We start from the raw sequence: 27,391 nt of genomic DNA, 5'->3' as shown, positions 1-27,391 counted from the left end.
CCAAATATTTTTGCCTTCCGCAAGAAAATAGGGTTATCGACAGCTCAGGCGCGTGGGGGATGATGTGGTTGGCTCGTTTTATGAACGGACGAGCCTTGCTTTGAGAAATAATAATTTGCGTTTATAAATAAAATAGTTTTTGTCGCATTAAAGAACATTTTAGAATGCTTAGTGGAAAAACGGGCATCGCGCTGCGCATGCTGCTGCTTCTGCGCCAATGAAGGTATTTTGATTTTGTAAATAAATAATTAATAAGGGGCATAGATTTTTATTAACCTTTATTGATACCATACCCATACAATCATTTCAAAATATCACCATTTTTGGCCTTTACATGAGAAAAGAAACTAAAAAGTTCGACCCAAATTGGGGGACATCAGAATTCGTTTTAGAGGTATGGGTCCTTCGGCAAAGTTTCTTATTTTGATCCCTAGAATATGATTTTCCCAGAGCAATGGGCGATTTTTTTGCCTCCCCACAAATCGACCCGGCCTAATATGCATGTATATATACAGTCACTCACACCTTGTTTGATACAGATGGGATTATTTACTTTATGAAGTGTTCTATATTTCATAACATTTTGCGAAAATGGAAGAACAGAGTATGCAGATATTTTATTTATTTTGCTTTATTTCATTTCTCAACATAAAATACAAAAACGTGTTCACTCATTTCATTGTAATGCCGAAAATAAATCATGCCGCCGCAACTTAAGTGATACACTTTTAAAAGAGCAACTATTTATTTCTAATTTTTCAAATTTTAAGGTACAGTACTATCTCGATAATCTGGACACCCTTAATGTTAGGGGTCGTCCGGATTATGGGGGTGCCCGGATTATAGATGATTTTTGTTTTTCAACTAAAGGTTGTTTTTTTGAAATGAACATAACGCAATTCAGATATATGTATGTACATAAATAGTTTTATTAAATACAGTACAATCATACTTACATAATAATATGTACATCTGTACATAATCAAACATTTTTTTTATTTAGTATGTACTATTTCATTTCACATTTAGTCGCGAATTTTCTAATGGCATCACGTTTCTTTTTTATGTCAAAAACAGTAGATTTGTTGACACCAAATTCTGTTTCAAACCATCTTAATGATTTTCCTTTATCAAGGAGATCTAAAATTTCACATTTTTTCTGAAGAGTAAGGGTTTTATGAGCCCTTTTATTAAATTTTCCACTGCTCATAATAATAATGTACACTCAATTCAGTTTGTCACTAAAGAATAAACACAACGCGTGATTTATGCTGTTGCATTTCGTATACATATATTGTTGTTAAAGTACCGCTATTTTACGAAAAACTCACAAAGCAAACTAAAAATTAAAATACATATGTATGTACATATTGCGAAGCAAATTTGAAAAATGTCCGGATTATAGAGTAATAAATGTTAAACTGTCCGAATTATGCAGTTGTCCGGATTATAGATGTGACCGGACTACCGCGTGTCCGGATTATCGAGATAGTACTGTATTTAGCACTTTGTTGGGTATCCTTTATTATCAATTACAGCTTCAAGTCCACTTGGCATGGAGTCAACCGATTTTTTTGTGTATTCTGGACTAATTTGGTAGCTCTCTTAAAGTATCTCATTTTTAAGGTCAGATTTGTTATGGATGTCTTATGTTTGTCTTCAAAGCCGGGGATTGTGCAGGAGTTTCAACAATGTGGGGACATTTACATATACACATAGTAGAAAAAGTCTGCGTTCACCTATGCAAATATTCTTTGCATTAGAAAAAGTTCAAAACAATAAATATTTCAGAATTTTTTTTTAATGAGTTTTATTAAGTTCACTTAAACGTAACTATCACACAGATTTCGCTACCAATAACAAAATCAAATTTAAAATGAGATCACATAAAATTAAAAAGGCCATTCAAACTAAACGGAAAAAGTTTGCGTTCACTTCAATAATAATAAAATAAAAGGCTTAAGATCATAGAAATGTTTTAAAATTAATAGCTAGTTGGATATCCCCGGCTTTTTATGATTTCTAGGAGGCGTCTTTTCATTGATCCAACTAGGTTGGCTGTTATTTCTGGACTTATGGGTTCCCATTCCTCGTTTAGCGCGTTCTTAAGCATTTCCTTGCTAGTTATTGTACGCTCTCGTATTTTTTTTTTTTAGAACGTCCCATAAGTGCTCAATGGGGTTAAGGTCAGGTGATTGTGGGGGTGTGAGAAGTTGTTTTGGAACATTATACAACAACCACAACCCAACAATCTCTGCTGTGTGTTTCGGGTCGTTGTCCTGTTGGAAAACAAATCTTTCACCGAGTCCCAGTTTGATTGCACTTTCTCTCAAATTCGTTTTTAAAATATCGAGATAATCATGTCTGTTCATTATCGACTCAAAAAACTGCATATTTCCAACGCCCGAACTAGCCATACACCCCCATATCATGGCACCTCCTCCCCCATGCTTTACCGTAGGTACCAGATTTTGCTTTCCAGGTGCCGTTCCGTTTTTCCTCCAAATAATTTTACGACTTTTTATCCCGAAAATGCAAAACTTGCCCTCATCTGAAAAAATCACACTATTCCAAAACTCAGGTGGCTTGTTTACCTATTCCTTGGCGAAAGCCATCCGCTTAAGTCGATTTACTCGCGATATGAAGGGTTTTTTTCGGGCCACTCTGCCGTGAAATCCGATTCTTTTTCGAATTTTTCTTACTGTATCTGGATGTACTATCTTTTGGTATTTTGCTTCTATGTCTTTTGAAATTCGGCTTGCTGTTAGTCGTGGATTAGAATTCACAAGAATAGTTATGTTGCGTTCTTCTCTTTCCGTCATTTTTTTTGGACGCCCAGAACGAGGCTTAGACTCCAAACAATTCGTTTGCTTGAAGTTGTTTATCACTCTTTGGACTGAGGAGTATTGCCTCCCAACAATTTTCGCGATTTCCCGATAGCTCTTACTATTTTGCCACAAACTTACAATGATTTTCCTTTCATCAATATCTATTTCTTTTCGCCTTTGGTCCATAGTAACAAAAAATGTATTTCTAATACCAATTTTTCCCTCTTTAGATTTGTTCTTAACCGCGTCAACTACATGAATGATTTAAAATTTAATTTAACGTAATTGCCATGCAAATAATCGTCACTATTCGAAATGAACGCACACTTTTTCTGCTTAGCCTATTTAAGTAACTGTACTACAATCCCGTTATCTGAACACGACGCAGCTCAAACTCCAAAAAATTTTGTTCATAACCTCTATGAATAATTTTCTTTGAAATAAGTGAAAAGAAATAACTGAGAGTTTTAAGATAAACACGTTAAATTATTTTAATACTTTATAACAGTGGGTGAACGCAGACTTTTTCTGCCATGTGTACATACATATATTAACCATACTTGTATTATTTGTTACTTGTGCTTAGGATCGTATCTTGATAAAAGCGAGAGTCATCTTTAACGTGTAATTTTCTAGTGCTTTGAACCAGTGATTAGGCAAAGACAAACCGCCATACAATAACGCCAACAGTCTGCAGGTTGTCGACGATATTGTTTACCAACAACAACCCCAGCAGCTTAAGCTGTGTAAAGGCTGTTATACATACATATGTAACTATATATGAAGGTTTTACAGACATACATACTCGTATTTGGACGCGAACAATTGCTATGGGTAACGGATTAAAACTAAACATTACAAACTAACATTACAATAACAATAACACCGAAGCCAACGCTATGCATTTTTTTAGGAATTTGCATAGATAAATATGTAAGTATATGTAGGTAATATCGCTAACATACTTCAAAATCTGCGAATAACTACATACATACTTAGATTATGTACCTATTGGCCTCTGGCGACGATCCAGCATGCTGTCCAGCAGGTTTAAATGTGTGCGTGTCGGGTGCTTGACGCTAATATCTAAAATTTTTGATTTTCATCAAGCAAAAGCCGACAACAAGTATGTGTGACACGAAGCAAGTACGAGTGTCACCCGACACGCACACATATAAGCCTGGTGGACAAGCATGCTGGATCGTCACCAGAGGTCATATGCTACAATATCAGGCTTGCCGGGTATTTTGATCGAAAGGATAATCATTACGATTCATTGGGATTAGCGGCATTAAGCGGCCGTTAGGCGAATGACCACAGAATAAACTTTGACATTTTTTATTTCTTTCCTTTCTGTTTTGTTTTTGTATTTTCGCGCTTTCTATTTTCTTCTTCAATTTTTGTTTCACTTTTTCTCTCATTTGGTTTGTTAAAATAATGGAATTATTATTGTTTTTGCACTTAGCTCTGATTGGAAGCTTGATGTGTATTTTGCCTCAAAATCACTACCTGACATCATTTATCTTCAGAAAGGTAACACTAAGTCACCGTCAATGTATTTCGGCAAAATCTGAAACAATAATTTGGGCTGGAATTTAGAACAATGGAAGGAGTTCTACGCAAAAATACTGTGGATTGCGTAGCCGGAGTTGGACTGATGAGGGTTATTTTTTGAAGCGCGGCCGAAGGCCCCCCACGCGAAAAGGAGTTCTACGCAAAAATACTGTGGATTGCGTAGCCGGAGTTGGACTGAGTTGGACAATGTATATTTTGGAATTTCTGGCAAACTATAATGTTTTTTTTAATGAAACTTGGTGGAGATGTTAGTGAGGTGTTAAGGAACACTCTTTATAACTTTAAATTATTTGGGAAATAATAATTTTTTAATTATTTACATTCAAAATGCCCTCGGGAACTTCACTATAATTTGCCACATTACACTCTATATTTTTTAACATTTCACTAAAATTCATCAAATATACACTCCCACGCGTGTTTTTACCGATTTTTATGCTAATATTCTAATTATATCTATTAAAATTAAATGCAAATTCATTTGCCTATGCAATCACATTCCAATTTTAAGCGCGAACAAGAAGAAGATTGGAATTACAACAGTATGGTGTTACCGGATGCCTGCAAATGAAAACAAAAATTAAGTACTTGAGTTTAGTGTTAATGATGGGAATGGGGGTTATTGTGCCTGCTTACTACATACACGCATATGACGTTTTAATTTTGGGTTCAATGGTTTTAACGCGAAAAGGAGTTCTACGCAAAAATACTGTGCATTGCGTAGCCGGAGTTGGACTATTAAGGGTTATTTTTTTTGAAGCGCGGCCGAAGGCCGCCCACGCGAAAAGGAGTTCTACACAAAAATACTGTGGATTGCGTAGCCGGAGTTGGACTGATGAGGGTTATTTTTTTGAAGCGCGGCCGAAGGCCGCCCACGCGAAAAGGAGTTCTACGCAAAAATACTGTGGATTGCGTAGCCGGAGTTGGACTGATGAGGGTTATTTTTTGAAGCGCGGCCGAAGGCCCCCCACGCGAAAAGGAGTTCTACGCAAAAATACTGTGGATTGCGTAGCCGGAGTTGGACTGATGAGGGTTATTTTTTTGAAGCGCGGCCGAAGGCCGCCTACCCGATAAGGAGTTCCACGCAAAAATACTGTGTTAATTAATTTAATTTAATTTTAATTACTTTATTATTTTTTGTGATACGCTTAATATCATTGTTTTTAATTTTAAATGAGTTGTATGTTTTTATTTTCAAAATTATTTCTCAACTTTAAATTACAGCAAACTGCGTGCGAACTTCGTTTTCATTTCAGGTGTATGGCAACACCAACTTTTCGCTAAATTAGAGAACTTTAACATTAAATTACTTAAAAACTATAAGCCTCCGGCAGGTTCTGTTTTCAGTTTTAAGATGGGGATACACCCCTCTATCACCCCCTTTTTACCGTTTTTTCCAAAGCGATATACATTATACTAAATTTTAGCCCGGACATAATTGTGGGAAGCGCACTAGGGACGGGAAAAGACTCGAGGGTTCCAGTAAGGGTTATAAATGATTTCAAGTCACCAGTTATTTTGGATAAAACAGCTGTTATTAGAAAATGCCGGGCTGTAGAAGCAATAGTGAACTGCGACGGACCACAACAGGAAAGTGAAAAATTCCCGGAAGCAAGAAGAAAAACACCCGACTTCATAAGGAGTTTGAGGACGAAAGCTAAGAGATTGCAGAAACACGGTTTCATATTCTATGGTGATTGTGGTGATTCTATGAAAGTTTGAAAGTCATCGAGTGTCATCAAAGACACAGTCATCCTGTGTCTAGGAGATGTAAAACCAATTCGCCAAGTTCCAAATCGAGTTCCAAGCAAATCAGATAATCTAAGATATGTAACAAAGCGGAGTTATTCCGCCATCAACAAGCCCGTGGAGCTCACCAGTTGTGCTAATTAATAAGAATAATGGATTAATACAATTACAACTCGATGATGAGTGGGAACCAAGTGTCATAAGAAGTCAATTTAATGGTGTTGACCTGACAAAGATGGACGGAAGCGAAAGACGATGAGAGGGACCATCTAAAAATTAAATAGCGATGGGTAATTTACAGATAATCAATTTCCGAATGGATTCGAAATTGCGCGCAGTGTATGGCAGCGAAAGGTCCAAAGAAGACAAGTAGTGAGAAGTATTTAAAAAGATTCTTTGCCTGTTGGGAATTTAGAAAACACGTACAACACCCTCGCACCCACAATCGGATGGCGAAAGGAATATGTTTGAAGCTTTTTCCAAATAACTAATTCATAATAAAAAAGTGATTAAAAATTACTAAAAAGGCCCTGTTGTTGTTGTTTTAACAGCATAGTTAACACTAAAAAGGCCCTAATAATAATTAGTGTTAGACAAGTATGATAACTTATTTACACCGCGAAACCACCTTGTATGAATTCGTATTGTACTTATTGGTACAAATTTAGTATTCGTATCGGTTTGACTTTAGTATAATGCCGCATGACCAATACAGCACAGTCTTATAATTTATTTAATGAAACTTCAGGGAAACCTGTAAAGGAAAAATTCTTTACACGTAATTACATTTAATTTTGTTGGAACTGATCCGACGATCATTCGATTAAGTTACCACCAACATGAAATATGACGCTTTTGGGAATTTAACATACCTGCATCCGAGTCCGATTCGCTCATTTTTAGCTAAGCCCACTGCACTCTTCCTTCGTTCTGTACACGACTTAATATTTCCACATTTAATTTCTTCTGCCAAACTACAGCGTGCTTACACTTTTACGACACATTTTATAGTTTCATCGTTAGCTTTTTTTATGATAAATCGTCAACCATAACTCGAACTAAATTGTAAATATACAGAGAATATTTGAGGGCGCTTACTTGATATTGTCATTTTTAGACAATTCGCTGTCATTCGCCTTTATGCGTTCTCTGCATCCGCAATATAACTAATGCAGTAAATAGTCACGAAAGCAACATTTTTATGTAAAGATGGTGCTTAGTAGATGCAGATTATTAGGTGTTAAATTGTAAAGAGGCACAATAATCCTCATCCCCTTCATCAACACTAAACTGAAATATTTCAATTTTGTTCATATTTTTGTTCCCATTTGTATGCATCCGGCAACAATATACTGTTGGCAATTTTAATGAATTCTTATTCGCGTTTAAAAAATTGGAAAGTGTTGATATAAGTGATGCATTTGCATTTAATTTTCATTAAAATATTTCGAATACAAATATAAAAAAAATAAAAACACGCACGTGAGTGTATATTTAGTGAATTTAAGTGAAGTGTAGAAAGATATATATTATAATGCGCCGAAGTGAAGTTCCCGAGGGCACTATGAAGCAAATAATTCTTCTTCTTTCATAGCGTTACAACGCGGGGTGTGTCAAAGCTTCCTCCAAAATGCTTATCCAAAGCGGTCTATCTTGAGCTGTTGCTTCGTAGTTACGTATTCCCAGCTTCTTAAGATCGTGTTCCACTGCGTCTATCCAACGGTTCCTCGGTCTGCCTTTGGCCTTCTCGCCCATTAGCTTTCCCGCAAATAATTACCAAACTATTATTTCCAGAATGATTGGGAGTTATAAAGGTTATTCCTGAACCACTCCCTAAGTTTCATTAAATAAGTCTTTACAGTTTGCCTAAAAATGCCCATGTAACATTATAGCAAATCCGAGCCAAAATGGTGGCACTAGACCAACAACAATGTTTTGTACATTTGATTGTCAAAGCAAAGTATTGACAACGTAGAAAACAAAGATTTGGCGGACAGCCACATAGACAAGGCGAAGAAAAACTAAAACAAATCAGCTGATTTCTCGATATCACCTTTAATAAAATATATTTATTTATTTATTTATTTATTATTAAAGTCAAAACATAGACCCATAGGTTATTTTTACAATGATTGACCTTAAGAATAGTTAAGGATTAATAGTAAAATCAAAATTAAAATTAAAATTACAGATAGTAGTAAAGAGGTATAAGTTGGAGAAAGTATTAAAAGGAAAGTAAGGTAAAAATGACTATGACTATGAATAAGTTCGTGCGGTTTTTTTTCGAAATTTGAAACTTTATTGACGTAAAATGGTTACAAATTTAATATTCAAAATATTGTCCATCGTTTACTACTACTTTTTCCCATCTTTCTGGCAATTCACGGATTCCCTTTGTGAAAAATTCGGTCGGTTTTGCCGCAATCCACGAATCGATCCATTTTTTGACTTCATCGTAATTACGGAAGTGCTGGTCAGCCAGGCCATGTTGCATCGATCGGAAGAGATAGTAATCGGATGGCGCGAGGTCTGGACTATACAGCGGGTGGGGTAGGACATCCCATTTGAGCGTTTCTAAGTATGTTTTGACCACTTGTGCAACATGTGGCCGAGCATTGTCATGTTGCAAAATAACTTTGTCGTGTCTATCGGCGTATTGCGGCCGTTTTTCTCGCAGTGCTCGGCTCAAACGCATCAATTGTCGTCGGTAGACATCCCCCGTAATCGTTTCATTCGGTTTCAGTAGCTCATAATACACAACACCCAGCTGGTCCCACCAGATACACAGCATAACCTTCAGGCCATGAATATTCTGCGCCGACGTCGATGTTGAAGCATGGCCAGGGTATCCATACGTTGCCCGACGTTTTGGATTGTCGTAATGGACCCACTTTTCATCGCCAGTCACAATTCGATGCAAAAAACCCTTTCTTTTGTGCCGTTGAAGCAGTTGTTCGCATGCCATAAAACGGCGTTCAACGTCTCTTGGCTTCAATTCATACGGCACCCAATGGCCTACCTTTCGGATCATTCCCATGGCTTTTAAACGTTTGGAAATGGTTGATTGATCAACTCCCAAAGTTTTTGCAACCTCTTCTTGCGTTTGAGCCGGATCTTGATCGAGCAATTCCTCCAATTCGGTATCCATGAACTTTGGCGGCGCACCCTCGCGTTCTTCGTCTTCCAAGCCAAAATCACCACTTTTAAAGCGTGCAAACCACTTCTGGCACGTTGGCTCAGATAGAGCATGCTCACCATAAACTTCCACCAAGATACGATGACTTTCGGCTGCTTTTTTCTTCATATTAAAATAATGAAGAAGAATTCCCCGCAAAAACACATTATTTGGCACGAAATTCGACATTTTCAAGTGTGGTAAAAATATTGTTGTTTACGCTTCAAATAAAAAACTTATACTGACGTTTGTGCCTTACGACAGTAGCTCTCCACTGAATGTTTGGAAATGTGGATCGATGGAATAATAATCAAGTTACGCCATCTGTTGTAAAACCGCACGAACTTATTCATAGTCCTATTAGTAGTAGTAGGAGTAGGGAATAATAGGAAGAGATTTAAAGTATATTCAGCAATTTTCGGCAAGATAGCGAAGCAATTTATTTTTGAAACACGAGCTTTCTTTTATACGTTTAATTTTGTAAAGTAAGGTATTCCAAAGACGGACAGAGAACACAAAGTATTGACGTTCAGTCACCAAACAACTGTATTTCATCGGGACTAAGTTTAACGAACGGCAGGACTTTGAAGGCATAAGTCGATATTTGAGGTATGTGGGTTTCTGAGTGTTTATGATCTTGTGGAGTAAAACTAAACATTTAAACCTAAGCAAGTCGTAAAAGGATACAGAAGCAATTTTTTTCGCAAACACAGAAATATGGTCATAACGTTTTTTACAGTACACGTATCTTGCAATGTTGTTATACAAAACATTAAGCTTACTACGACACACACTATCACAAGGAGTATATAACTCACAACCATACAGTAACGTTGGTAACAAATACGTTTTAGCTAGTAGCAGTCGAGTGTTTACTGGTGTAAAATATTGAGTTGTCCATAAATTTCGGAGCATACCATAAACTTTGACTATGACAGTAATGATGTGGTTATATGATCCTTGATAGGAAATAATTTGATGTTGCTGGCAGAGATATAATATTTAATGTCGTTGACTAATAGATTCACAATCAATAATGAGAGAATAAGATATTGCGCCTTCCGAATTCGTTGTGATGTCAGGCTCCAAGACTAAAGGATGGGGTCTAATTGATTGTGAAGAGTAACGGGAGTCGAAAGCAATATAAACAACAAAACACAGGAGGTACGATACACTAGACTAGGGCTAATTTAAATGCTTAGAAAGCAACTCCTACTGGGGTGATACCTTCTGTATGTTGCTGTCAGTCAAATTCATTGCCGCAACGGTCGCAAGGACCCGTTGTTACAGGGCTATAATGTCGTATTTTCTTCCAAAAACCTGGTAGTGCTATTTGAAATTCAGAAGTTGGCAGCACTGAATGAAGACGTCTTACAGAGAACGTCAATGTAAAATTATTTGAATTTCCATGCAAATAAAGAGACAAAAAGCACCTGTAACCTAACTTTGCGCACAAAAGGAAAACTTTCCAAAAAAATGCTCTTAATTCTCAAAGGCTGTTAAATTTCACCAGTTGAGCATATTTCTGTTAACTTTGGTGAAAAATGTGGCTGTGGTGTACCTCGCGCGCAAAACGAGTACCCCTGAAAATTCAAAACGTTCCTGTCATTGAGACTTCCCTATACAGAGAACGTTAATGAAATGTTGGCGCATATAAGAAATGTTCAATCATTTTTTCTTCATCGTCAATTTGATTTCCTACAGAGGCCAAAAACTGTGCAGGGCCAATATGCTAAAGGAGAAATCGCTGTAAAACATCTCTGTTAAAAGTTTCACCACACCCCGGCGGCGGTTAGACTTCATTTTTGACAATTCACACTATTCGTAGCTCGTGAGAATTCTCTATATTTAACGTTCTCTGCACTATACATTAACGTTCTCTGCGTTCTCTGCAAAAATGTGGGGAACGGCACTGGTCTGACATTTCGCTTCGTTTGACATTCTATATGGAGGATTTTGGATTTTTATTCTCTTTTTGCCGTTTCTACTTGGGAAGGAAACACGAAAACAAGAAGACGCAAGAGTTGAAGAAATATAATGAAGAAAATACATCTTCGAGGAAATTGTGTTCTTTGCATATTATATTAAAGTAAAAATGCCAGTAACTTATTAAAAGACAAATTAGAATTACGAAATATTTGATATATATGAAATAATTCCGTAGGGAGAAGAAAGGCGCTTGTTGGTAAAAGTGACTATTAGAGAATTCTCGGAACGCTAGCAAACTATTTGGCTCGCACTACCTGTGCTGCGTTCTCTGGTGTATTTTCTATAACGCTAAATGGAGTGGCAACAGTGGCGGCGATTGGTGTGACTGTAAATAAAACGATGTTCGTTTTGATGCAGACGATGTGAAAAGACATATATTTTTGTATTAAAACGGCAATAGCAATAATTTTCGCAAATATTTCTATTTCTAATTTGTTCTCTTTTGAAAAACTGCTAAAGTGACTAAAGTCAAGAGAAATTGTGCTTAATGATTCCAGCGTTTTTATTATAACATCACCACATGTAAAGTTTCACTGCGAGGAAACGTAAAAAGCACACTCTGATGTGCCGGAGTATAGCCTAATTCAAAAGGAACTATAACAAGTTTTTATTGTAAACAGATCAGCAATCAGTAATGACTGTCCGCTGGGTGCCCAATATGTAGCTTGGATAAAGTAGAGCTCGCAGGATATCAATGTGGGAATGTTGTACTGGTATGCATATTTTACTTGAGGATCTGCATCCATTCACTCATCAGAACGGAATTAACATTGAAAACGACTTTTTTATTGGATTTTGAATATATTTAACTACGGTTAACGTGGATTTGGAAAGACAAAAATCTGCTAAGTACACAATCGATTTGAGATCAGAATGGCTCCACTCTCCTGTCCCACCGACTCCATCGACTTCTGGAGGAATGAGGTGCCTGAGCGCGCCGAAATCAGCTGCCTTATGCCAAATGGCATTCTCATTCTAATGGTCGTGCCTATTAATTGCACGATCCGGGAAATTAAAGCGGTAAGTAGGTTTGTAAAGCCACATTGGCGCAATTCTAACTAAGTTACAGCGACGAACATTAAAGACCATTTGCTTAAGGTTGTAGTGAATAACAGTCAAATAATAACTAGAGTGTATGCCAATACGGCTCACTTATCTCCAAAATATGTGTCTTTGTGCCTCCTATGCCTTGACTTGTATAGGGAAGTGATATCTATAGTGCGTTGTTCCACTGCCGAGAAGGGTTCAAATTTTATTAGCTAAGATGTCACAGAAATCATCTTATTGCGCAGCTGCCCAAAGATTTTCCTGCCAGACGTTTGCACACCATGACTACTTTTGTCGCTTTGTCCGAGACATCTTTTACAGTATATTGAATTTCCGGAGCAAATATATTATCATTGTTTTTGCATTCGGAGTTTATTATAAAAGCACTTCATATTGATAAATTTAGTTTATTTAGTTATTTGTTATTTAATTTCGTTTATTATTTCCTTTTTTTGTAAAATGTTAGTACATTTTATAACAAGTGCCATAAAATCCAAGTTTAAAACTTTGTTCAAGTAATAAAATTTAACAAATTTTCATTAAAATTTTTAATCAGAATTTTTTTTATATTTTTAGTAATTTTATAAGAGAAATTGTGATACATTTTAGATTAACAAAGTTTCAAGTTTGAAGGATCTAAAAATTTTCGTTGAAATATGAAACAGCAAACTCAAGCGACTTACCTTAAGGGGGGCAGCTCCTCCAGACAACGAGTTCTTTAATAATTTTTTGCGAAAAAACTGAGAGTATTTATTATCTTAAAATAAATTACATTTAATATTCATGCTTAAATGAATATACAAAAAATGTTTTGAAAAAAAAAAAAAAAAAATGGCGGGCTGCACCTGCTCAAACGTGGCTCTTTTAATTTGATCAAAACAATATTTTTAATGATAATTAATATACAATTTGAGGGACATGCAAAGGCCAGTATGTTAAAGAATATCCCTGTGAAACATTGAGTTGATATTTTGATTACTTTATGTATATTCGATAGGGCGGAGAACAACGGATTTCGAGAAAAACGTGATTAAAGTTTTCGTTCTTACTCGTCTTTCGTTCGATGCTCATCACTTCACTGACTTTATAGGGACTTTTTATACTTTCTATTAAGCTTAAAACATTGAAAATATATTCTTTAGGTTTCAATGCATTTTTAATGTAAAAAAAAAAAATTGAAAATATCGGATAAAAATTTCGCACTCTTCTCATACATATGTCAAAACTAAATTTCCGTCCGTTCTTCCGATGCTACAAGCTATAAATCTTTAATGTATGAATGAATCTTTAATGTTTGCACTTTGTCCTCGTTTTTCTGCGGCCAGTGCCGGGAGACTCCAGCACACCTTTTTCTCAAAGGTGTTGCTATAGCGCTAAGAAAAATAAGATATCTCAGCCGTATGCACGCGGAAAAAAGGGACAATGAGCTATAATGCATTGCGTCTTGAGATTCAGTACATTCTCAGAGAATGTGCTTTGGAATTTCACCATCCAATTCAGAAAAAGAAGCTTATTGAAACTTGTTATTGAGTGTTGTCAAAATAAAAATCTCAAGTAACAATTTCGAAAAAATTATGGTTGTGAGACGGAATTCAGGAAGTATGCTAGCATTCCCAAAGGAAAGATATGGTGGATATAGCCCAAAATACTAGCATCGGGAAACATTCTTTGCGTCAATTTTTTTTTCGTTTCCCATTAATTCCAAATATGTATTTTCAGAATGTGCTAGGGACACGTCTTTGTATTCAAAGACCAAGTGTGCTATTTATGTGTCGAATGCGAAGATATATATTGGTGCGTTCATCCTTTTTTGGGTGTTTGGCCGAGCTCCTCCTCCTATTTGTGGCGTGCGTCTTAATGTTGTTCCACAAATGGTATATGGGAATGCTGTATATGCAAACAGAATATTACAAAAAACACCAAACTCACTTTTAAAAAATACCCAAAAATCAAGGAATAGAAGATTGCGCGTAAGAAGGCGAAAAAACTTTGCTCCAGCTAGAAACGAAAGAAATATATCAAAATATCAAAATGTCAGTCAAACATTGTATAAAAGTTGCAAAAAAATATCGATGGCACATACGCTCAGTCCAACCCAGCTCTATCTTAAGTTTAATAAAGGAACTGGGCCTGGATGAGGCACTGTGATAAGTAGAGGGTACAAAAGGCCAAGAGGTCGAAGTGCAAATCTCTAGTCAAATCTAATCTAGCTCTTAATGCATTATGGAACTGAATTTTCATACCAAAACAATTTCTAGTTTGCTTTAAACCATCAAAATGTAATTTTACTCCAAAAACCTTTGTGACCAATATAGCTTGAGAATGCCTTACGAATGTAAGAAGTTTTTGAAATTCAACTCAAATTAAATAAATCGCTGGAATATTTATTATATTATTATATTAAATTGTCCGTTATTTCTCGTTTTAGGAGGTGATTAAAGAAGCAAAAAACTTTCCGTTATGTCATCTAATAAAAGATCCTTGTGACTATGAAGTCAGTGGCATATCTAATTTCGCTAACGTTGATTGTTTTACCGATGAAACTAAACGCCTATCTGAAATACAACCTTTTTTTTGCCTACTACGACTGGGCGAACGCACAGAAACCTCTTCTATATCCAGTGATTATGAACTCTCCAAATTGGTGAGTAATATGATTGGCAAATCTTTTGAAGAATATAGTTCGCAGCGTAGTCCCGAGGTTGATGACTTTCGGCGCAAGCTGGCACACCTCTGCGACAAAATGGAACAGGTGCGTTCCCGCTTTACATGGTCAGAGAAATTGCTTTACGAGCATCCGATGCGTATTGCAAATACCGCTGTCATGCCTGAACTGATACGAAAGCGGCTGGGTGGCACAAGTTTTCTAATAGTTGTCAAACTGGAAAACGATGAAGGTTCATATACAATTCCTGTAAGCGAACATGACACCTCCACTACAGTAATTGAGTCCGCGCTTCTGAAGATGAAGCGTTCTCAAATAAGGATTGGTGATCGACCGTCAGACTATATATTAAAAGTGCGGGGACGAGATGAATTCATATTCGGTGAATATCCCCTAATACAGTTTATATACATACAGGTAAATTATAAGTAATTTGTATTATTAAAATCATCATATTAAGTTCATACTTTTATGTTTACCCAAAGGAAAGTCTTTCCGGCTCGGATGTTCCCAATGTTGTTCTAAAGCCTATTCAAACACTGCAATCGTACATAAATTACAAGAACGATTTGAGTTTTTCTCACAAGCGAACTCGAAGACCAGAAAATATTCCTGTGTCAGTTATTAACACTCATACCCCTGGTAAGGAACTAAAGACCACCTCATCATGGCACGTAGTGACCCCATTTAGATTGCGTTTGCATCAAATCGAAAATGTAAACTGTGATCTGTCTCGTGCCATCAAGGTAGGTGTACATGTAGGTCTCTTCCATGGTGAGCGCCGCCTATGTGCGCAACAATCCATAGAAATCGCAATTAGCAACAATCGTTCATTCACATTCGAGAAAGACATCTCATTCGACATACAAGTACAAAATTTACCGCGTATGGCACGTCTATGCATGGCCATTTACGAAGTAACTAAGGCATCTCGCTCGAAGAAGTCGTCTAATACAAGCCGCGACAATATTTATAAAGAAGCCAACACTTACGTGAACAATAATCCCTTGGCTTGGGTGAATACGACCATATTTGATTATAAACATCAAATGCGCAATGGCTGTCAAGCACTTTACACATGGACATATGCAGATGACATACAGTCAGATGAAATTTTCCATCCATTAGGGACAATCGAACCAAATCCGCGTAAGGATGGCTGTGCTATAGTGAAACTGGCATTTCACAGGTTAGGATAAAATTGAGAAGCTGTTGTTTTTTAGTTTATGAAATTGTTCTTATTATTCTTATTTCTTGCAGTAACTGTTGTGAAAATATACAGTTTCCGTCTATGGAAGCGGTGCTGAAGTATGCCGAAGAGCTTGATCATAGTGAAACTTTAAATCGCGACAAATTACAAGAAAACATCAAGCCCATCAGTGCTATGTTATCGCAGTACCTGCGTATTGATAAAGTATACGAAATGCACGATCAGGATCGCAATGCAATATGGTCAAGAAGGTACAGTGAATTTTTATATTGTAAAAATAACAATGCAACTACATTTTTTATGTCTGCTCAGGTATGAAATATTAGGCGAAGCGCCTGAAGAACTATCGACGTTGCTGCACTGTGTTAACTGGAATGAACGTGACGAAGTTGCTGAGACTTGGAAGTTATTACAACAATGGCCTACAATATCAGTTGAAAGATCACTTGAATTGCTTGACTATGCATATCCAGATCCAGCCGTACGAAGTTTCGCCATACGCTGTCTCCGTTTCCTTAGGTGGGCATAAACAGCAAATTTTTACTCTGGGCTAATTTCTGAACATAATTTTTTCTTCAAATCCGCAGAGATGAGGAATTGCTGCTATATCTTTTGCAATTGGTGCAGGCCATCAAACACGAGTCTTATCTGGATTGTGATCTGGTAACATTTCTGCTGGAGCGTGCTTTGCGCAACCAACGTATTGGCCACTATTTTTTTTGGCATTTGCGTTCAGAAATGCAAACACTCTCGATGCAAACACGATTTGGGCTTTTGCTCGAAGGGTATTTAAAAGGCTGCAAGCCGCATGTGCCGCATCTTTGTAAGCAGCTAAAAGTGCTCGATGCACTCAAAGCCGGTTCTTTGATCGCAAAAAAGGGAAGTAAGGAAAAAGGTCGCAAAGAGATGCAAGATTTTTTTTCGAGCCAAAGCAATAGCAGTATATTTCAGAGCATACAAAATCCATTGAATCCAAGTTTTCGTTGCAAGGGCATCCAACCAGACAAATGCAAGGTTATGGACTCTAAAATGAGGCCGCTTTGGATTGTCCTGAAAAATGCTGATCAAAGTTGCAACGATATTTATATAATTTTCAAAAATGGCGATGATCTGCGACAGGATATGTTAACACTGCAAATGTTGCGTGTTATGGATCAATTATGGAAGAATGAGGGGTGAGTAAAGAACCGAAATTAAAAATTATTTATTAAAATTTTGATGAACGAAGGCATTCACATTTGAAATGCGCAATAATAGATACATATGCGCGTAAAAAAAACGACTAATAATAGCACAGACTTAATTATTCTTTATTCATTCATTCCGAATTCATTACTTGTTTTCTTACTTTGCTTTGACAATCAATGTTTTGCATTGTTGTTGGTCTAGCGCCATCACCTTAAATAAATGAAATGAAATGACAATAAATGATACCAAGGCGAATCTATTAAAGGTGGTGTTGGTAAATTAGCTGAAATGTTTTTTTCTATTGCCGTGTCCATGTGGCTGTCAGCTCAGAATGAAACAAGGCGAATTCATTATTTGGTTTCTAGTTTCCCAATACTTTGCTTCGCGTCTAGCGCCACCACCTTTAATAAATGCGCCTTGAATGATACGCTTTCTTTCAGAGATTAATTTTTTGTTCATGTCACGTAAATTTGTATATTTCGTTTGAAATAATATATATGTCATCGTTCGCGCATCTGCACCATACGTTAAGACGGGCATGATGAAAGCCTTGTAGAGTGTTAGTTTTGTTCGTCGAGAGAGGACTTTACTACTCAGTTGCTTACTTAGTCCAAAGTAGCACTTGTTGGCAAGAGAGATTCTGCGTTGGATTTCCAGGCTGACATTATTATCGGTGTTAATGCTGATTCCTAAATAAACGAAGACTTTTACAACCTCGAAATCATAACTGTCAACAATGTCGTGGTGCCGATACGACGAGTGCGCCGACTGTTTGTTTGATGGCAGGAGATACTTCGTTTTGTCCTCGTTCTCCACCAGACCCATTCGCTTTACCTCTTTATCCAGTTTGACACTGTTAAAAAATTAGGGCTTGTGCGCCGACTGTTTGTTTGATGACAGAAGGTACTTCGTTTTGTCGTCGTGCACCACCAGACCCATTCGCTTTGCCTCTATATCCAGTTTGGAGAAGCCAGAACTAACAGCGCGGTTGTGATATTGAAATCATCGGCCTATGCCAACATTTGTACGCTCTTATAACAAATTGCTCCTGAGCGATTAAGTTCTGCGACTCGCACGATCCTCTCCAACATCAGGTTAAAGAAATCACACGACAGCGAGTCACCCCGTCTGAAACCTCGTTTCGTATCAAACGGCTCGGAAAGTCCTTCCCAATTCTGGTGGCGCTGAAGAATCGTTCTTGCCATTCCCAAGTGAATGGCGATCAGTAACTTTTCGCACTTGTGTGGACTTCTACATATGGACCCATCCTCCACTAATTGTCGGCCATATGAGGAAGGTTATTTTATAATATTTATATATATTTTTAATTGGTTACAAATATATGCAGTTTCCGTATATTTTGCCTTTTCAATGTATTATTTTTAGCATTTACCTAACTTTGCCTAAAAATGTATCACATAGTAAATTAGCTCTAAAAGAGCTTTGCTAATACTTATATTGATGTGCCATCTTTAGTCTGCCCTGAGGTTGGGGTCGGTGCAATTATTACCAGGCCAATTTATTGCTGAAACTTTGATTTCTGCCATATAATATCTCTGCCTGAGAGAAAAGAGACGGTGATTAATAAAGTTTCTTGAATAGTTTGCCTATATAAAAGCCATAACGTTATATTTTACTTGCTAATATAGACATGTAGTCATTAAGATAGGTACGTTGCCTCTATCTTAATATTTCCCTCTACCTCTTGGTAAATTTTAAAGCTTTATTGAAATTTCGGTTTTTTACAAATGGCATCAATGCTTCTTTATGAATTTAAAAGACCCGTTTTATTTAGTTGCGTTATTGGTTGCACAGTTCGATTATTCAAAAAAGTTATTTTCAAGAAAGGAAGTTTTGGTTTTAAAATAGAATGTCGCACATTCTCCACTCATCTGCGCTCATCAGGCGTTTTTATCTTCTCGAACACCCAAACAGCCTGCAAGCTCTTAAAAAACAACTGTTGCAGCAATCGCTGTATCGCTCTGTTTCACGCGAAGCTCTCAGAGTTTGAATTCTCAAATGTTCACGTGGAGTGGTCTTCATGTCATTATGGTATACCGATTCATGAAAAGGCAGTTCAAACTGCAAAAGAAGCAGCAGATAATGACACTGTCATCGAAGTTGGGCATTTCATCATGGAAAGACTTACCGCCTCAACAACTTTATAAATCGCACAATTGTATTTCGAAAATCGACGCTCTGTGAAAAGTGTTCATCGCGCGCACAGGCCAACTTGTAGTGTACATAACCATCGTACCGAACGTACTATTCGGCAAAACTGAGAATAATTTTACCTTATTGGATGATGCTCGACCGATTAGATCACGTACAACCGAAGTGAAAAGAATATTGCGGCTATAAATAAGAGTTTTGACGAAGTCGCGGAAGAATCGATTCGGCGATCTCAACAACTTGGCCTATCTTATGGCACTACTTGAACGATTATGCAAAGATTTTAGTTTGAAAGCGTATGAAATGCATCTAGTTCAAGATTTGAAGAAGTCTTCTTCCAAAGGGTGATAATTTCAGTCGTTGAGCTCTTGAAAAACTTGCTGAAGATAACCATTTTGGGATCCGAATTTTATTCCGCGATGAGCCCCATATTTGGCTTAATGGCTACGTCAATAAGCAAACTTGCCGTATTTTGGCTGAAGAACAATCTGAAGCCATTCAAGAACAGCCATTATACATATAAATTGAAAACAACAGTTTGGTGCGGTCTATGGGCTGGAGGCCGATATTTCTTCAAAGACGAGGCTAGCGTCGAGGTAACAATGAATGGCGAACGTTGTCACGACATGATAAACTACTTTTTGGTGCCGGAAATTGAAGCCCGTGATCTTCACAAGATTTGGTTCCAACAGGACGGCGCTATTGCCATACAGCCCATGAAACAATGGGTATACTGCGTCGTCGTTTCGGTGAGCAATTTATCTCTCGCCTCGGACCATGAATGATTCTACACAAAAATAATAAAGATTGCTCAATCAATTTGAATTTTCGTTGTTTTATTTTAATTAAACCCAATACCTCTAAATTGATCACCCTTTATAAAGACTTTAAATCAGTGTTATCACATGCAATGAAAAGTACACAGTACATTTTGTTCTGTTTATTAAAGAAGCTAACAATGAATTAACGGTGGAATACCCTGGCGTTTTGTGGATTTTCATCCCGCCATTTAAACAAAAGTTAAATAAAAAGAAAGCGTACACATACGTATGGATCATTTGTTCTTATCATATTATAAGTCTCATTAGAATTAAATAGACACGGATAACCAACCCGTTATAGATTCAGAAAATATAACTTGTTTAATAATTTAGACATGCAGAACATAAGCCGGAAATTTTACTTTCGATATCTGTTGTAGCTTGGTGAAATAATCTATACTAATATTATAAAGAGGAAAACTTTGTTTGTTTGTTTGTTTGTTTGTTTGTTTGTAACGAATAGGCTCAAAAACTACTGGACCGATTTTAAAAATTCTTTCACCATTCGAAAACTACATTATCCAAGAGTAACATGGATTACATTTTATTTTGGACAAAAATAGGGTTCCGTAAGATATTTGGATTTTTCGGACACAAACTGAAAAAAATCTTATATATAAAATAAAGTCCACTTTTTGTGTGTGTTCGCTAACCGGCCGTGTCTGCACCGAATTAAACCAAACTTACACACAATGTTAAGAAGGTATTGAAGATGGTTTCCGTATAGTTTGGATACCTATTGGTGGATAGGGCTCGAGATATAGGTCAAAACGTGGACCCGGGTAACCTTCGGATGTGTATGTACAATATGGGTATCAAATGGAAGCTGTTGGTGAATGCTTTAGTTCAGAGTATTTTTCATGCCGCTCCGTGACTAGGGTCTCGAGATAGAGATCAAAACGTGGACCCTAGAATGTGTTTGTACAATATGGATATCAAATTGAAGCTGTTGGTGAATGCTTTAGTACAGAGTATTTTTCATTCCGCTCCGTGACTGGGGTCTCGAGATATAGGTCAAAACGTGGATCCGGGTAACCTTTGGTTGTGTATGTACAATATGGGTATCAAATGAAAGCTGTTGATAAGTGCTTTAATACGGGGTAATTTTCATACCTATTGATGACTAGGGTGTGGAAATATATGCCAAAACGTGGACCCGCCGTGTCTTTGCACCGAATTAAACCAAACTTACACACATTGTTAAGGAGGTATTGAAGATGGTTTCCGTATAGTTTGGATACCTATTGGAAGATAGGGTCTCGAGATATAGGTCAAAACGTGGACCCGGGTAACCTTCGGATGTGTATGTACAATATGGGTATCAAATGGAAGCTGTTGGTGAATGCTTTAGTTCAGAGTATTTCCATCCGCTCCGTGACTAGGGTCTCGAGATAGAGACCAAAACGTGGACCCTAGAATGTGTTTGTACAATATGGATATCAAATTGAAGCTGTTGGTGAATGCTTTAGTACAGAGTATTTTTCATGCCGCTACGTGACTGGGGTCTCGAGATATAGGTCAAAACGTGGACCCGGGTAACCTTTGGTTGTGTATGTACAATATGGGTATCAAATGAAAGCTATTGATAAGTGCTTTAATACGGGGTAATTTTCATACCTATTGACGACTAGGGTCTCGAAATATATGCCAAAACGTGGACCCGCCATGTCTTTGCACTGAATTAAACCAAACTTATGCACATTGTTAAGTAAGTATTGAAAATGGGTTTCGTAAAGTTTGGTTGTAATTCGGAGCAGTGGCAACGGCTACAGCGTTCTTTTGAGCCAGCCATAATGTCGCTTACTTTTTTAACGCTTGGGGCGGAACTGAACTGTCAAATTGACAGTGTGAGTTACAATGTGTCAATATTTCTTTCTGATTTGGATGCCATAAGGAAAAAACGTAAGTGCAACATGTAAAAATTGTTTGTGAATTTTTTTGGAGTGGATTTTGGAACAGTGAATAATTTCTTACGAAATTTGAGAATTTAATGTGAAATCCGAATGAAATTATATGTTCGTGGAAAAAACAATTTTTTTCGTTTTTTTTTTTTTGAAAAATATAAATGGATAATGGTTAAAAAAGCTCCAATGCTTAATAAAACATATAAGTTGAAACGAAAAATTCATGGATGATCAGGAAAAAAGACGATTGTTTATTCATATGCGTTGATTTGAAATTTAAAAACAATCTTCTTTTTTCCTGATTTTCAATTTATATTTTATATTTACTCAAAAACAAATAGAAAAACAAAAAATATTGTTTATGCCAAAGCGCTTGAATAAAGAATAAAGAAATAAATAATATGAAAACCATATATTTTCTGTTCTAAACCATATCTATTCTATTTTAGTGTGCCCAGCGAAGGGGGCCGGGTTTGCTAGTAATAATAATAATCTGAAAGATGCCTGACCACATAATTGCTATTTTCCAAAAAACAGACTACTTTTCACCCAAAATATACCAGCACTAATTTAGCCATATACAAATATTTGCCTATTTAAAAAAAATTGTTTGTGATATTTATGTATACTTTATTTTTTCGTTAGTATGGACTTCCGTATGAACATTTACAACTGCATTAGTATGGAACGTCGCCTAGGAATGATCGAGGTTGTACTAAATGCAGAAACAATCGCCAACATACAAAAGGAGAAAGGCATGTTCTCAGCAACATCACCGTTTAAGAAAGGGTCTCTATTTAGTTGGTTGAAGGAGTATAATCGTACTGAGGAAGAAATGAACAAAGCCATAAATGAATTTACTTTAAGTTGCGCTGGATATTGTGTGGCCACCTATGTTCTCGGCGTGGCCGATCGCCATTCAGACAATATTATGGTTAAACGTAATGGACAGGTAACCGCTAGAAAATGATCAGAAATCATGAAGTTACTAAAATATTTAATTATTGTCTTTGTAGCTTTTTCACATTGATTTCGGTCACATCCTCGGTCATTTCAAAGAGAAATTCGGTGTGCGCCGAGAGCGGGTGCCTTTTGTTCTAACCCACGATTTTGTATATGTCATAAGCAAAGGGCGTAACGATCGAGATTCTGAAGAATTTCTTTATTTCCAAAACATGTGCGAAAAGGCAAGAAAACCAAAACCAATTATAATAAAAAATGTTTGTCTGTAACCCGATTATTAATTTAGTTGACTTTTATATCATAGGCATTTTTAGTGTTACGAAAGCATGGCTGCCTTATATTATCTCTTTTCTCAATGATGATATCAACTGGACTGCCAGAATTGTCATCGGAAAAGGACCTAAACTACTTAAAGGAAACTTTGGTATGTATACTATTTTCGTTTTGTGTTTTGATTAAACCACTTCTTCCTTTTTAAGGTTCTCGACTACACCGAAGAAAAAGCTCGCGAACATTTTCGTTCAAAGTTCAGTGAAGCTTTAGTCAACTCATGGAAGACATCATTGAACTGGGCTTCGCATAATTTTTCAAAGAATAATAAACAATAAAGCAAATGCAAACGAAAGGACTAATGGACGTATGGAAGTTCTCCATATACTTGCCTTAATCACTATTAATTGGTACGATTTCTTCTCATATAGATGTCCTCGCAAAATTTTAAACACACTACTACTTTTTTATTCTACAACAAACACCAAATAAACCAAAGTTTCAAAATGTATGCAAAATTTTCAACTTTTTAACAAGAATTTTAAAATTTTTTCTGCTAATACAGTTGAAACTTGCACTTTGCACTACTTAAATTCAATGGGTTATAATAATATATATTTGAAGCTTTGCGTTATACGGTCTTTGTTGTAGTATAAACTATATTTTTTATAAACAAATAGTAGTGCGTTTGTAATTTTGCTTCGACGTGTATATGAGAAGAAATCGTAGTGGTACGAATTAATAGCGTAGGGCAAGTAAAAACCTACGATGTTTTAAAGATGTAGTATTAACGTAGGAACAATAGGATGTGCAGAGTTTTGTAATTGAATTGAAATGTGTTCAAGTGAGAGTAAAAGCAAGGTTAGAAATCAGAATTCAACACTATTCACGCATTTTGAAAATATCTACCAAATTCATAAATACATAATTCTACGTTCATGGAAGCCTCCTCGTCTTCTCGTCTTCTCGCCATCTCCAATTCTTTTTTTCGAAATGCTTGCCTGAATTATGTTCTGATTAACGTGATTCGTGTTTCAAAATTTAGCAGCTGAATTGCCTCATCTGGTGGCAATTCAGTTTCAATTAGCATTCGAATTACAATTGTCTTCCCTAATTTTTATCTTAATTCATAAATCTAAAAGCCTCTAATAAGAAGCCAACTATGTTCGCATGAAACGCAATGAATAAGGCATAAATAGAAGGTACTTGAAAACTTCTTGCAAATGTAATTTATATAACATTTTTGTTCGTCGGTAAACTACAATGCATTAACAAGAATCAGAAAAGGGATAATTCAGGCGCGTTTAAATGTCATGGAAACATGCTCTAACTGATGTCCATTTTTTTTAATAATACTAATAATTATAATTTTCTGCTCTTTGCATGGTCTATGTTATTAAGTTATAAATTAACGTTTTTTTTTTCGTTTATAAAACTTTCGTATACATACATACTAGAAAAGTTTAGGCAACAAAAAACGAAAACAAAAAAAAAATAATTATGTATCAATATGTCCTATAAATGTATGACGTGATTTTTATAAACTTGCAAAGATTAAGTCGATAAATTATAGCTTAGAATATCTATGATATTACGTTTATACACCTACGCACTTTATCTGAATGCATTAACGTATTTTTTAATAATTAAAATTAAAATAATATCCATATGCATATTCAGTTAATACAACTCAATTCAAGATAATTTTCAATGCATATTATTTAAGGTAAAATTACTTTCTTTTGCATAGTTTATGATGCAAAGTTTCCTTTTTACACTGAATAGATCTAATAAAAAATAATAAAAGTGTATATATTGATATTTCATTGGCTAAAGCGACTGGAAGTTACAAAACTAATGGTCGAAGCCTGTAATTTGTGCACGGCTATTGTAAAAGCAGAGCTCAACGAACAATAAAAAGGGCTGGAAATACCAAGGAGCAACCGAAGCAATCTAAGATACATTCGATTATGAGAAGCCCCGTCTAAAAAAGATATCTTGAATCATACGTATATAATACGAATAATTATGCTTTTATTTAAATTTTCCGGTTAATAAATAATTTACCAAATTTACATAGAATAACTGATTTTGTTTAGTTTTTCTCAAATTTTACCAAATAAATGAGTCTTTTGAGCAGAAATGTGGTTTGCTCTGCAGCCTCTCATCTTACGCTCCGGCACTGGCTATGGGCTCTCGAACTTGTATTCCACCTCAATGGAGGTGGGTTGAAATTGAATAAAACAAGACGCGTGTGTGTGGAGTATTAACGAAATAATTTTTTGTTTGAAAGGTCTGTGTTTGCCATTATGTATGGTTCAAATTTTCCGGCTTCACACGGTACCATTGAACCGCATAGGCTATGTTCAGAAACGCATTATAATGCGCAGTACTTGCAGCGCTGGCAGCACTGTCAATGTGACAATTCATGCAACTGATAGATTTGTTGAAAAATTGCAAATAGATTTGTTGCATTTATGAACGCGCTGTGCAGTAAAATGGAATTGTTACTAAGTTTGGTCATGGACGATGTTTGTGAGGAAAAAACCGATAGTCTTTTATTAAATTTAAGAAAAAAAAACGTGTAAAGCTTAAAAGAAGGACATATCTTGTCAAAAGTTTAATATCAAAACGGAAAATACCCAAAAATAATTTAATTTAATAAAATTAATTTAATTTTCGCTGGGCGATGTTTCTATCTATTTTTAAATCTTTATTAACTTTTTTTACTTCATCTACGACCTTAGCCCAAAGCACGCTCTTTTTCCTCCTTCCCGACGTGAACTCGTTCTCCATGCTCAGTCGGACTCTGAGCAGTAATTTTATTTCCGATGTACTAAAGTAATCACTAAAACCAAGAAAAGTATAATAAAATAAAGTTTAAATATCGTATTTTTCATCAATTTTTGTATTGAAAACTAAAATAAATAATTAAATACACACTTTTCATCAGACATTGTACTAGCGTATTTATTGGCAGTGTGAAAACACAGGCCGACAAAATTTAACCAACATTCAGACCCAGAAACCAGACTATATATTTCCGAAGGTTTATGATGCGCTGAATCCAAATCTGGCCTCAGAATTGCTCTATTAGTTTGAGTTTTCGAGATATCCTAACCTAAAAGTGCAAAAAACCCCATTTTTGCCCATATTTGAGGTTATGTAGCCTTGCAGATGTTTTCTTTCACCAAAATTAAAGGATGGCATCTTTAAATACAATCCTTCTTTTTTCAAATGGCGTTTTGTTTGCTCAAATATCATTTTTTTTCGCAGAGATATCGCATTTTGAAATTTTCATGTTTCGAAATTTTCCTACACCTGAAAATCGATTAAGATAACATAGACATGATATATTCGATTACTAATTTTCTTGAATTGAGTCTTATTTTTCTTAAAATTTTGTCTCACACCATAAGTGTGCTGACTCACCACATCCCTACACTATCTAACCTTTGGGTACCGAGTCACACACAGCCCTAACCCCTAGAAACCACCCCTATCATACCGCGAGCAGGCTAACCCACATAACCGCAAGCAGGCTTTCCCACAAACTCCAAATTTACATACTATTAATCCATATATTTCAGGCCCTCAAACCCAAGAAAATTAGTAAGCGACTATATCATGTCTATGTTATCTTAATCGATTTTCAGGTGTAGGAAAATTTCGAAACATGAAAATTTCAAAATGCGATATCTCTGCGAAAAAAAATGATATTTGAGCAAACAAAACGCCATTTGAAAAAAGAAGGATTGTATTTAAAGATGCCATCCTTTAATTTTGGTGAAAGAAAACATCTGCAAGGCTACATAACCTCAAATATGGGCAAAAA

General features: G+C 36.2%; 2 protein-coding genes across 9 annotated transcripts in view; one reads left to right on the top strand and one right to left on the bottom strand.

Moving 5' to 3' along the window:
- LOC128856122 (leucine-rich repeat serine/threonine-protein kinase 1) overlaps nucleotides 1-7,262 on the bottom strand; it is a 43,076-nt gene extending 35,814 nt beyond the window's left edge. Inside the window, exons 1-2 of one of the 4 annotated variants that reach the window (XM_054091524.1) lie at nucleotides 4,831-4,937; nucleotides 4,099-4,416 (exon numbers count right to left, since the gene is read on the bottom strand). In XM_054091524.1, the coding sequence (XP_053947499.1) occupies nucleotides 4,099-4,249 (151 nt within the window). In that variant the 5' untranslated portion in view covers nucleotides 4,250-4,416; nucleotides 4,831-4,937. Of the gene's footprint in view, nucleotides 1-4,098; nucleotides 4,417-4,830; nucleotides 4,938-7,024 lie in introns of those variants that run through there. The other 3 variants (XM_054091523.1, XM_054091527.1, XM_054091526.1) reach the window with 3 other exon arrangements.
- Nucleotides 7,263-11,304: 4,042 nt separating this feature from the next.
- Nucleotides 11,305-25,626, top strand: LOC128856121 (phosphatidylinositol 4,5-bisphosphate 3-kinase catalytic subunit delta isoform). 5 transcript variants are annotated; one of them, XM_054091519.1, is made up of 11 exons: nucleotides 11,305-11,428; nucleotides 11,492-12,336; nucleotides 14,792-15,445; nucleotides 15,514-16,217; nucleotides 16,289-16,489; nucleotides 16,551-16,757; nucleotides 16,826-17,413; nucleotides 22,969-23,275; nucleotides 23,340-23,510; nucleotides 23,591-23,710; nucleotides 23,766-25,626. In XM_054091519.1, the coding sequence occupies exons 2-11, from the start codon at nucleotides 12,190-12,192 to the stop codon at nucleotides 23,892-23,894; spliced, it is 3,228 nt and encodes a 1,075-aa protein (XP_053947494.1). In that variant the 5' UTR covers nucleotides 11,305-11,428; nucleotides 11,492-12,189; the 3' UTR covers nucleotides 23,895-25,626. The 5 variants fall into 5 exon arrangements, with proteins under 5 accessions (XP_053947494.1, XP_053947496.1, XP_053947495.1 ...); XM_054091521.1 differs by having other exon boundaries at nucleotides 11,305-11,643; nucleotides 11,814-12,336; XM_054091520.1 differs by having other exon boundaries at nucleotides 11,305-11,657; nucleotides 11,814-12,336.
- Nucleotides 25,627-27,391: the final 1,765 nt, after the last annotated feature.

Source organism: Anastrepha ludens, chromosome 2 (genome assembly GCF_028408465.1).
Source record: "Anastrepha ludens isolate Willacy chromosome 2, idAnaLude1.1, whole genome shotgun sequence".
Classification (NCBI taxonomy): Eukaryota; Metazoa; Arthropoda; class Insecta; order Diptera; family Tephritidae; genus Anastrepha; species Anastrepha ludens.
Note: the sequence above shows the minus strand (reverse complement) of the source record. Positions and strands in the feature narration are given on the sequence as shown.

Coding starts and splice junctions, on each gene's coding strand:
- LOC128856121 (XM_054091519.1), top strand. CDS start 12,190: ATGGCTCCACTCTCCTGTCCCACCGACTCCATCGACTTCTGGAGGAAT. Junction 16,490..16,550: donor AATGCAATATGGTCAAGAAG/GTACAGTGAATT, acceptor ATGTCTGCTCAG/GTATGAAATATTAGGCGAAG. Junction 23,511..23,590: donor TCCAAAACATGTGCGAAAAG/GCAAGAAAACCA, acceptor TTTATATCATAG/GCATTTTTAGTGTTACGAAA.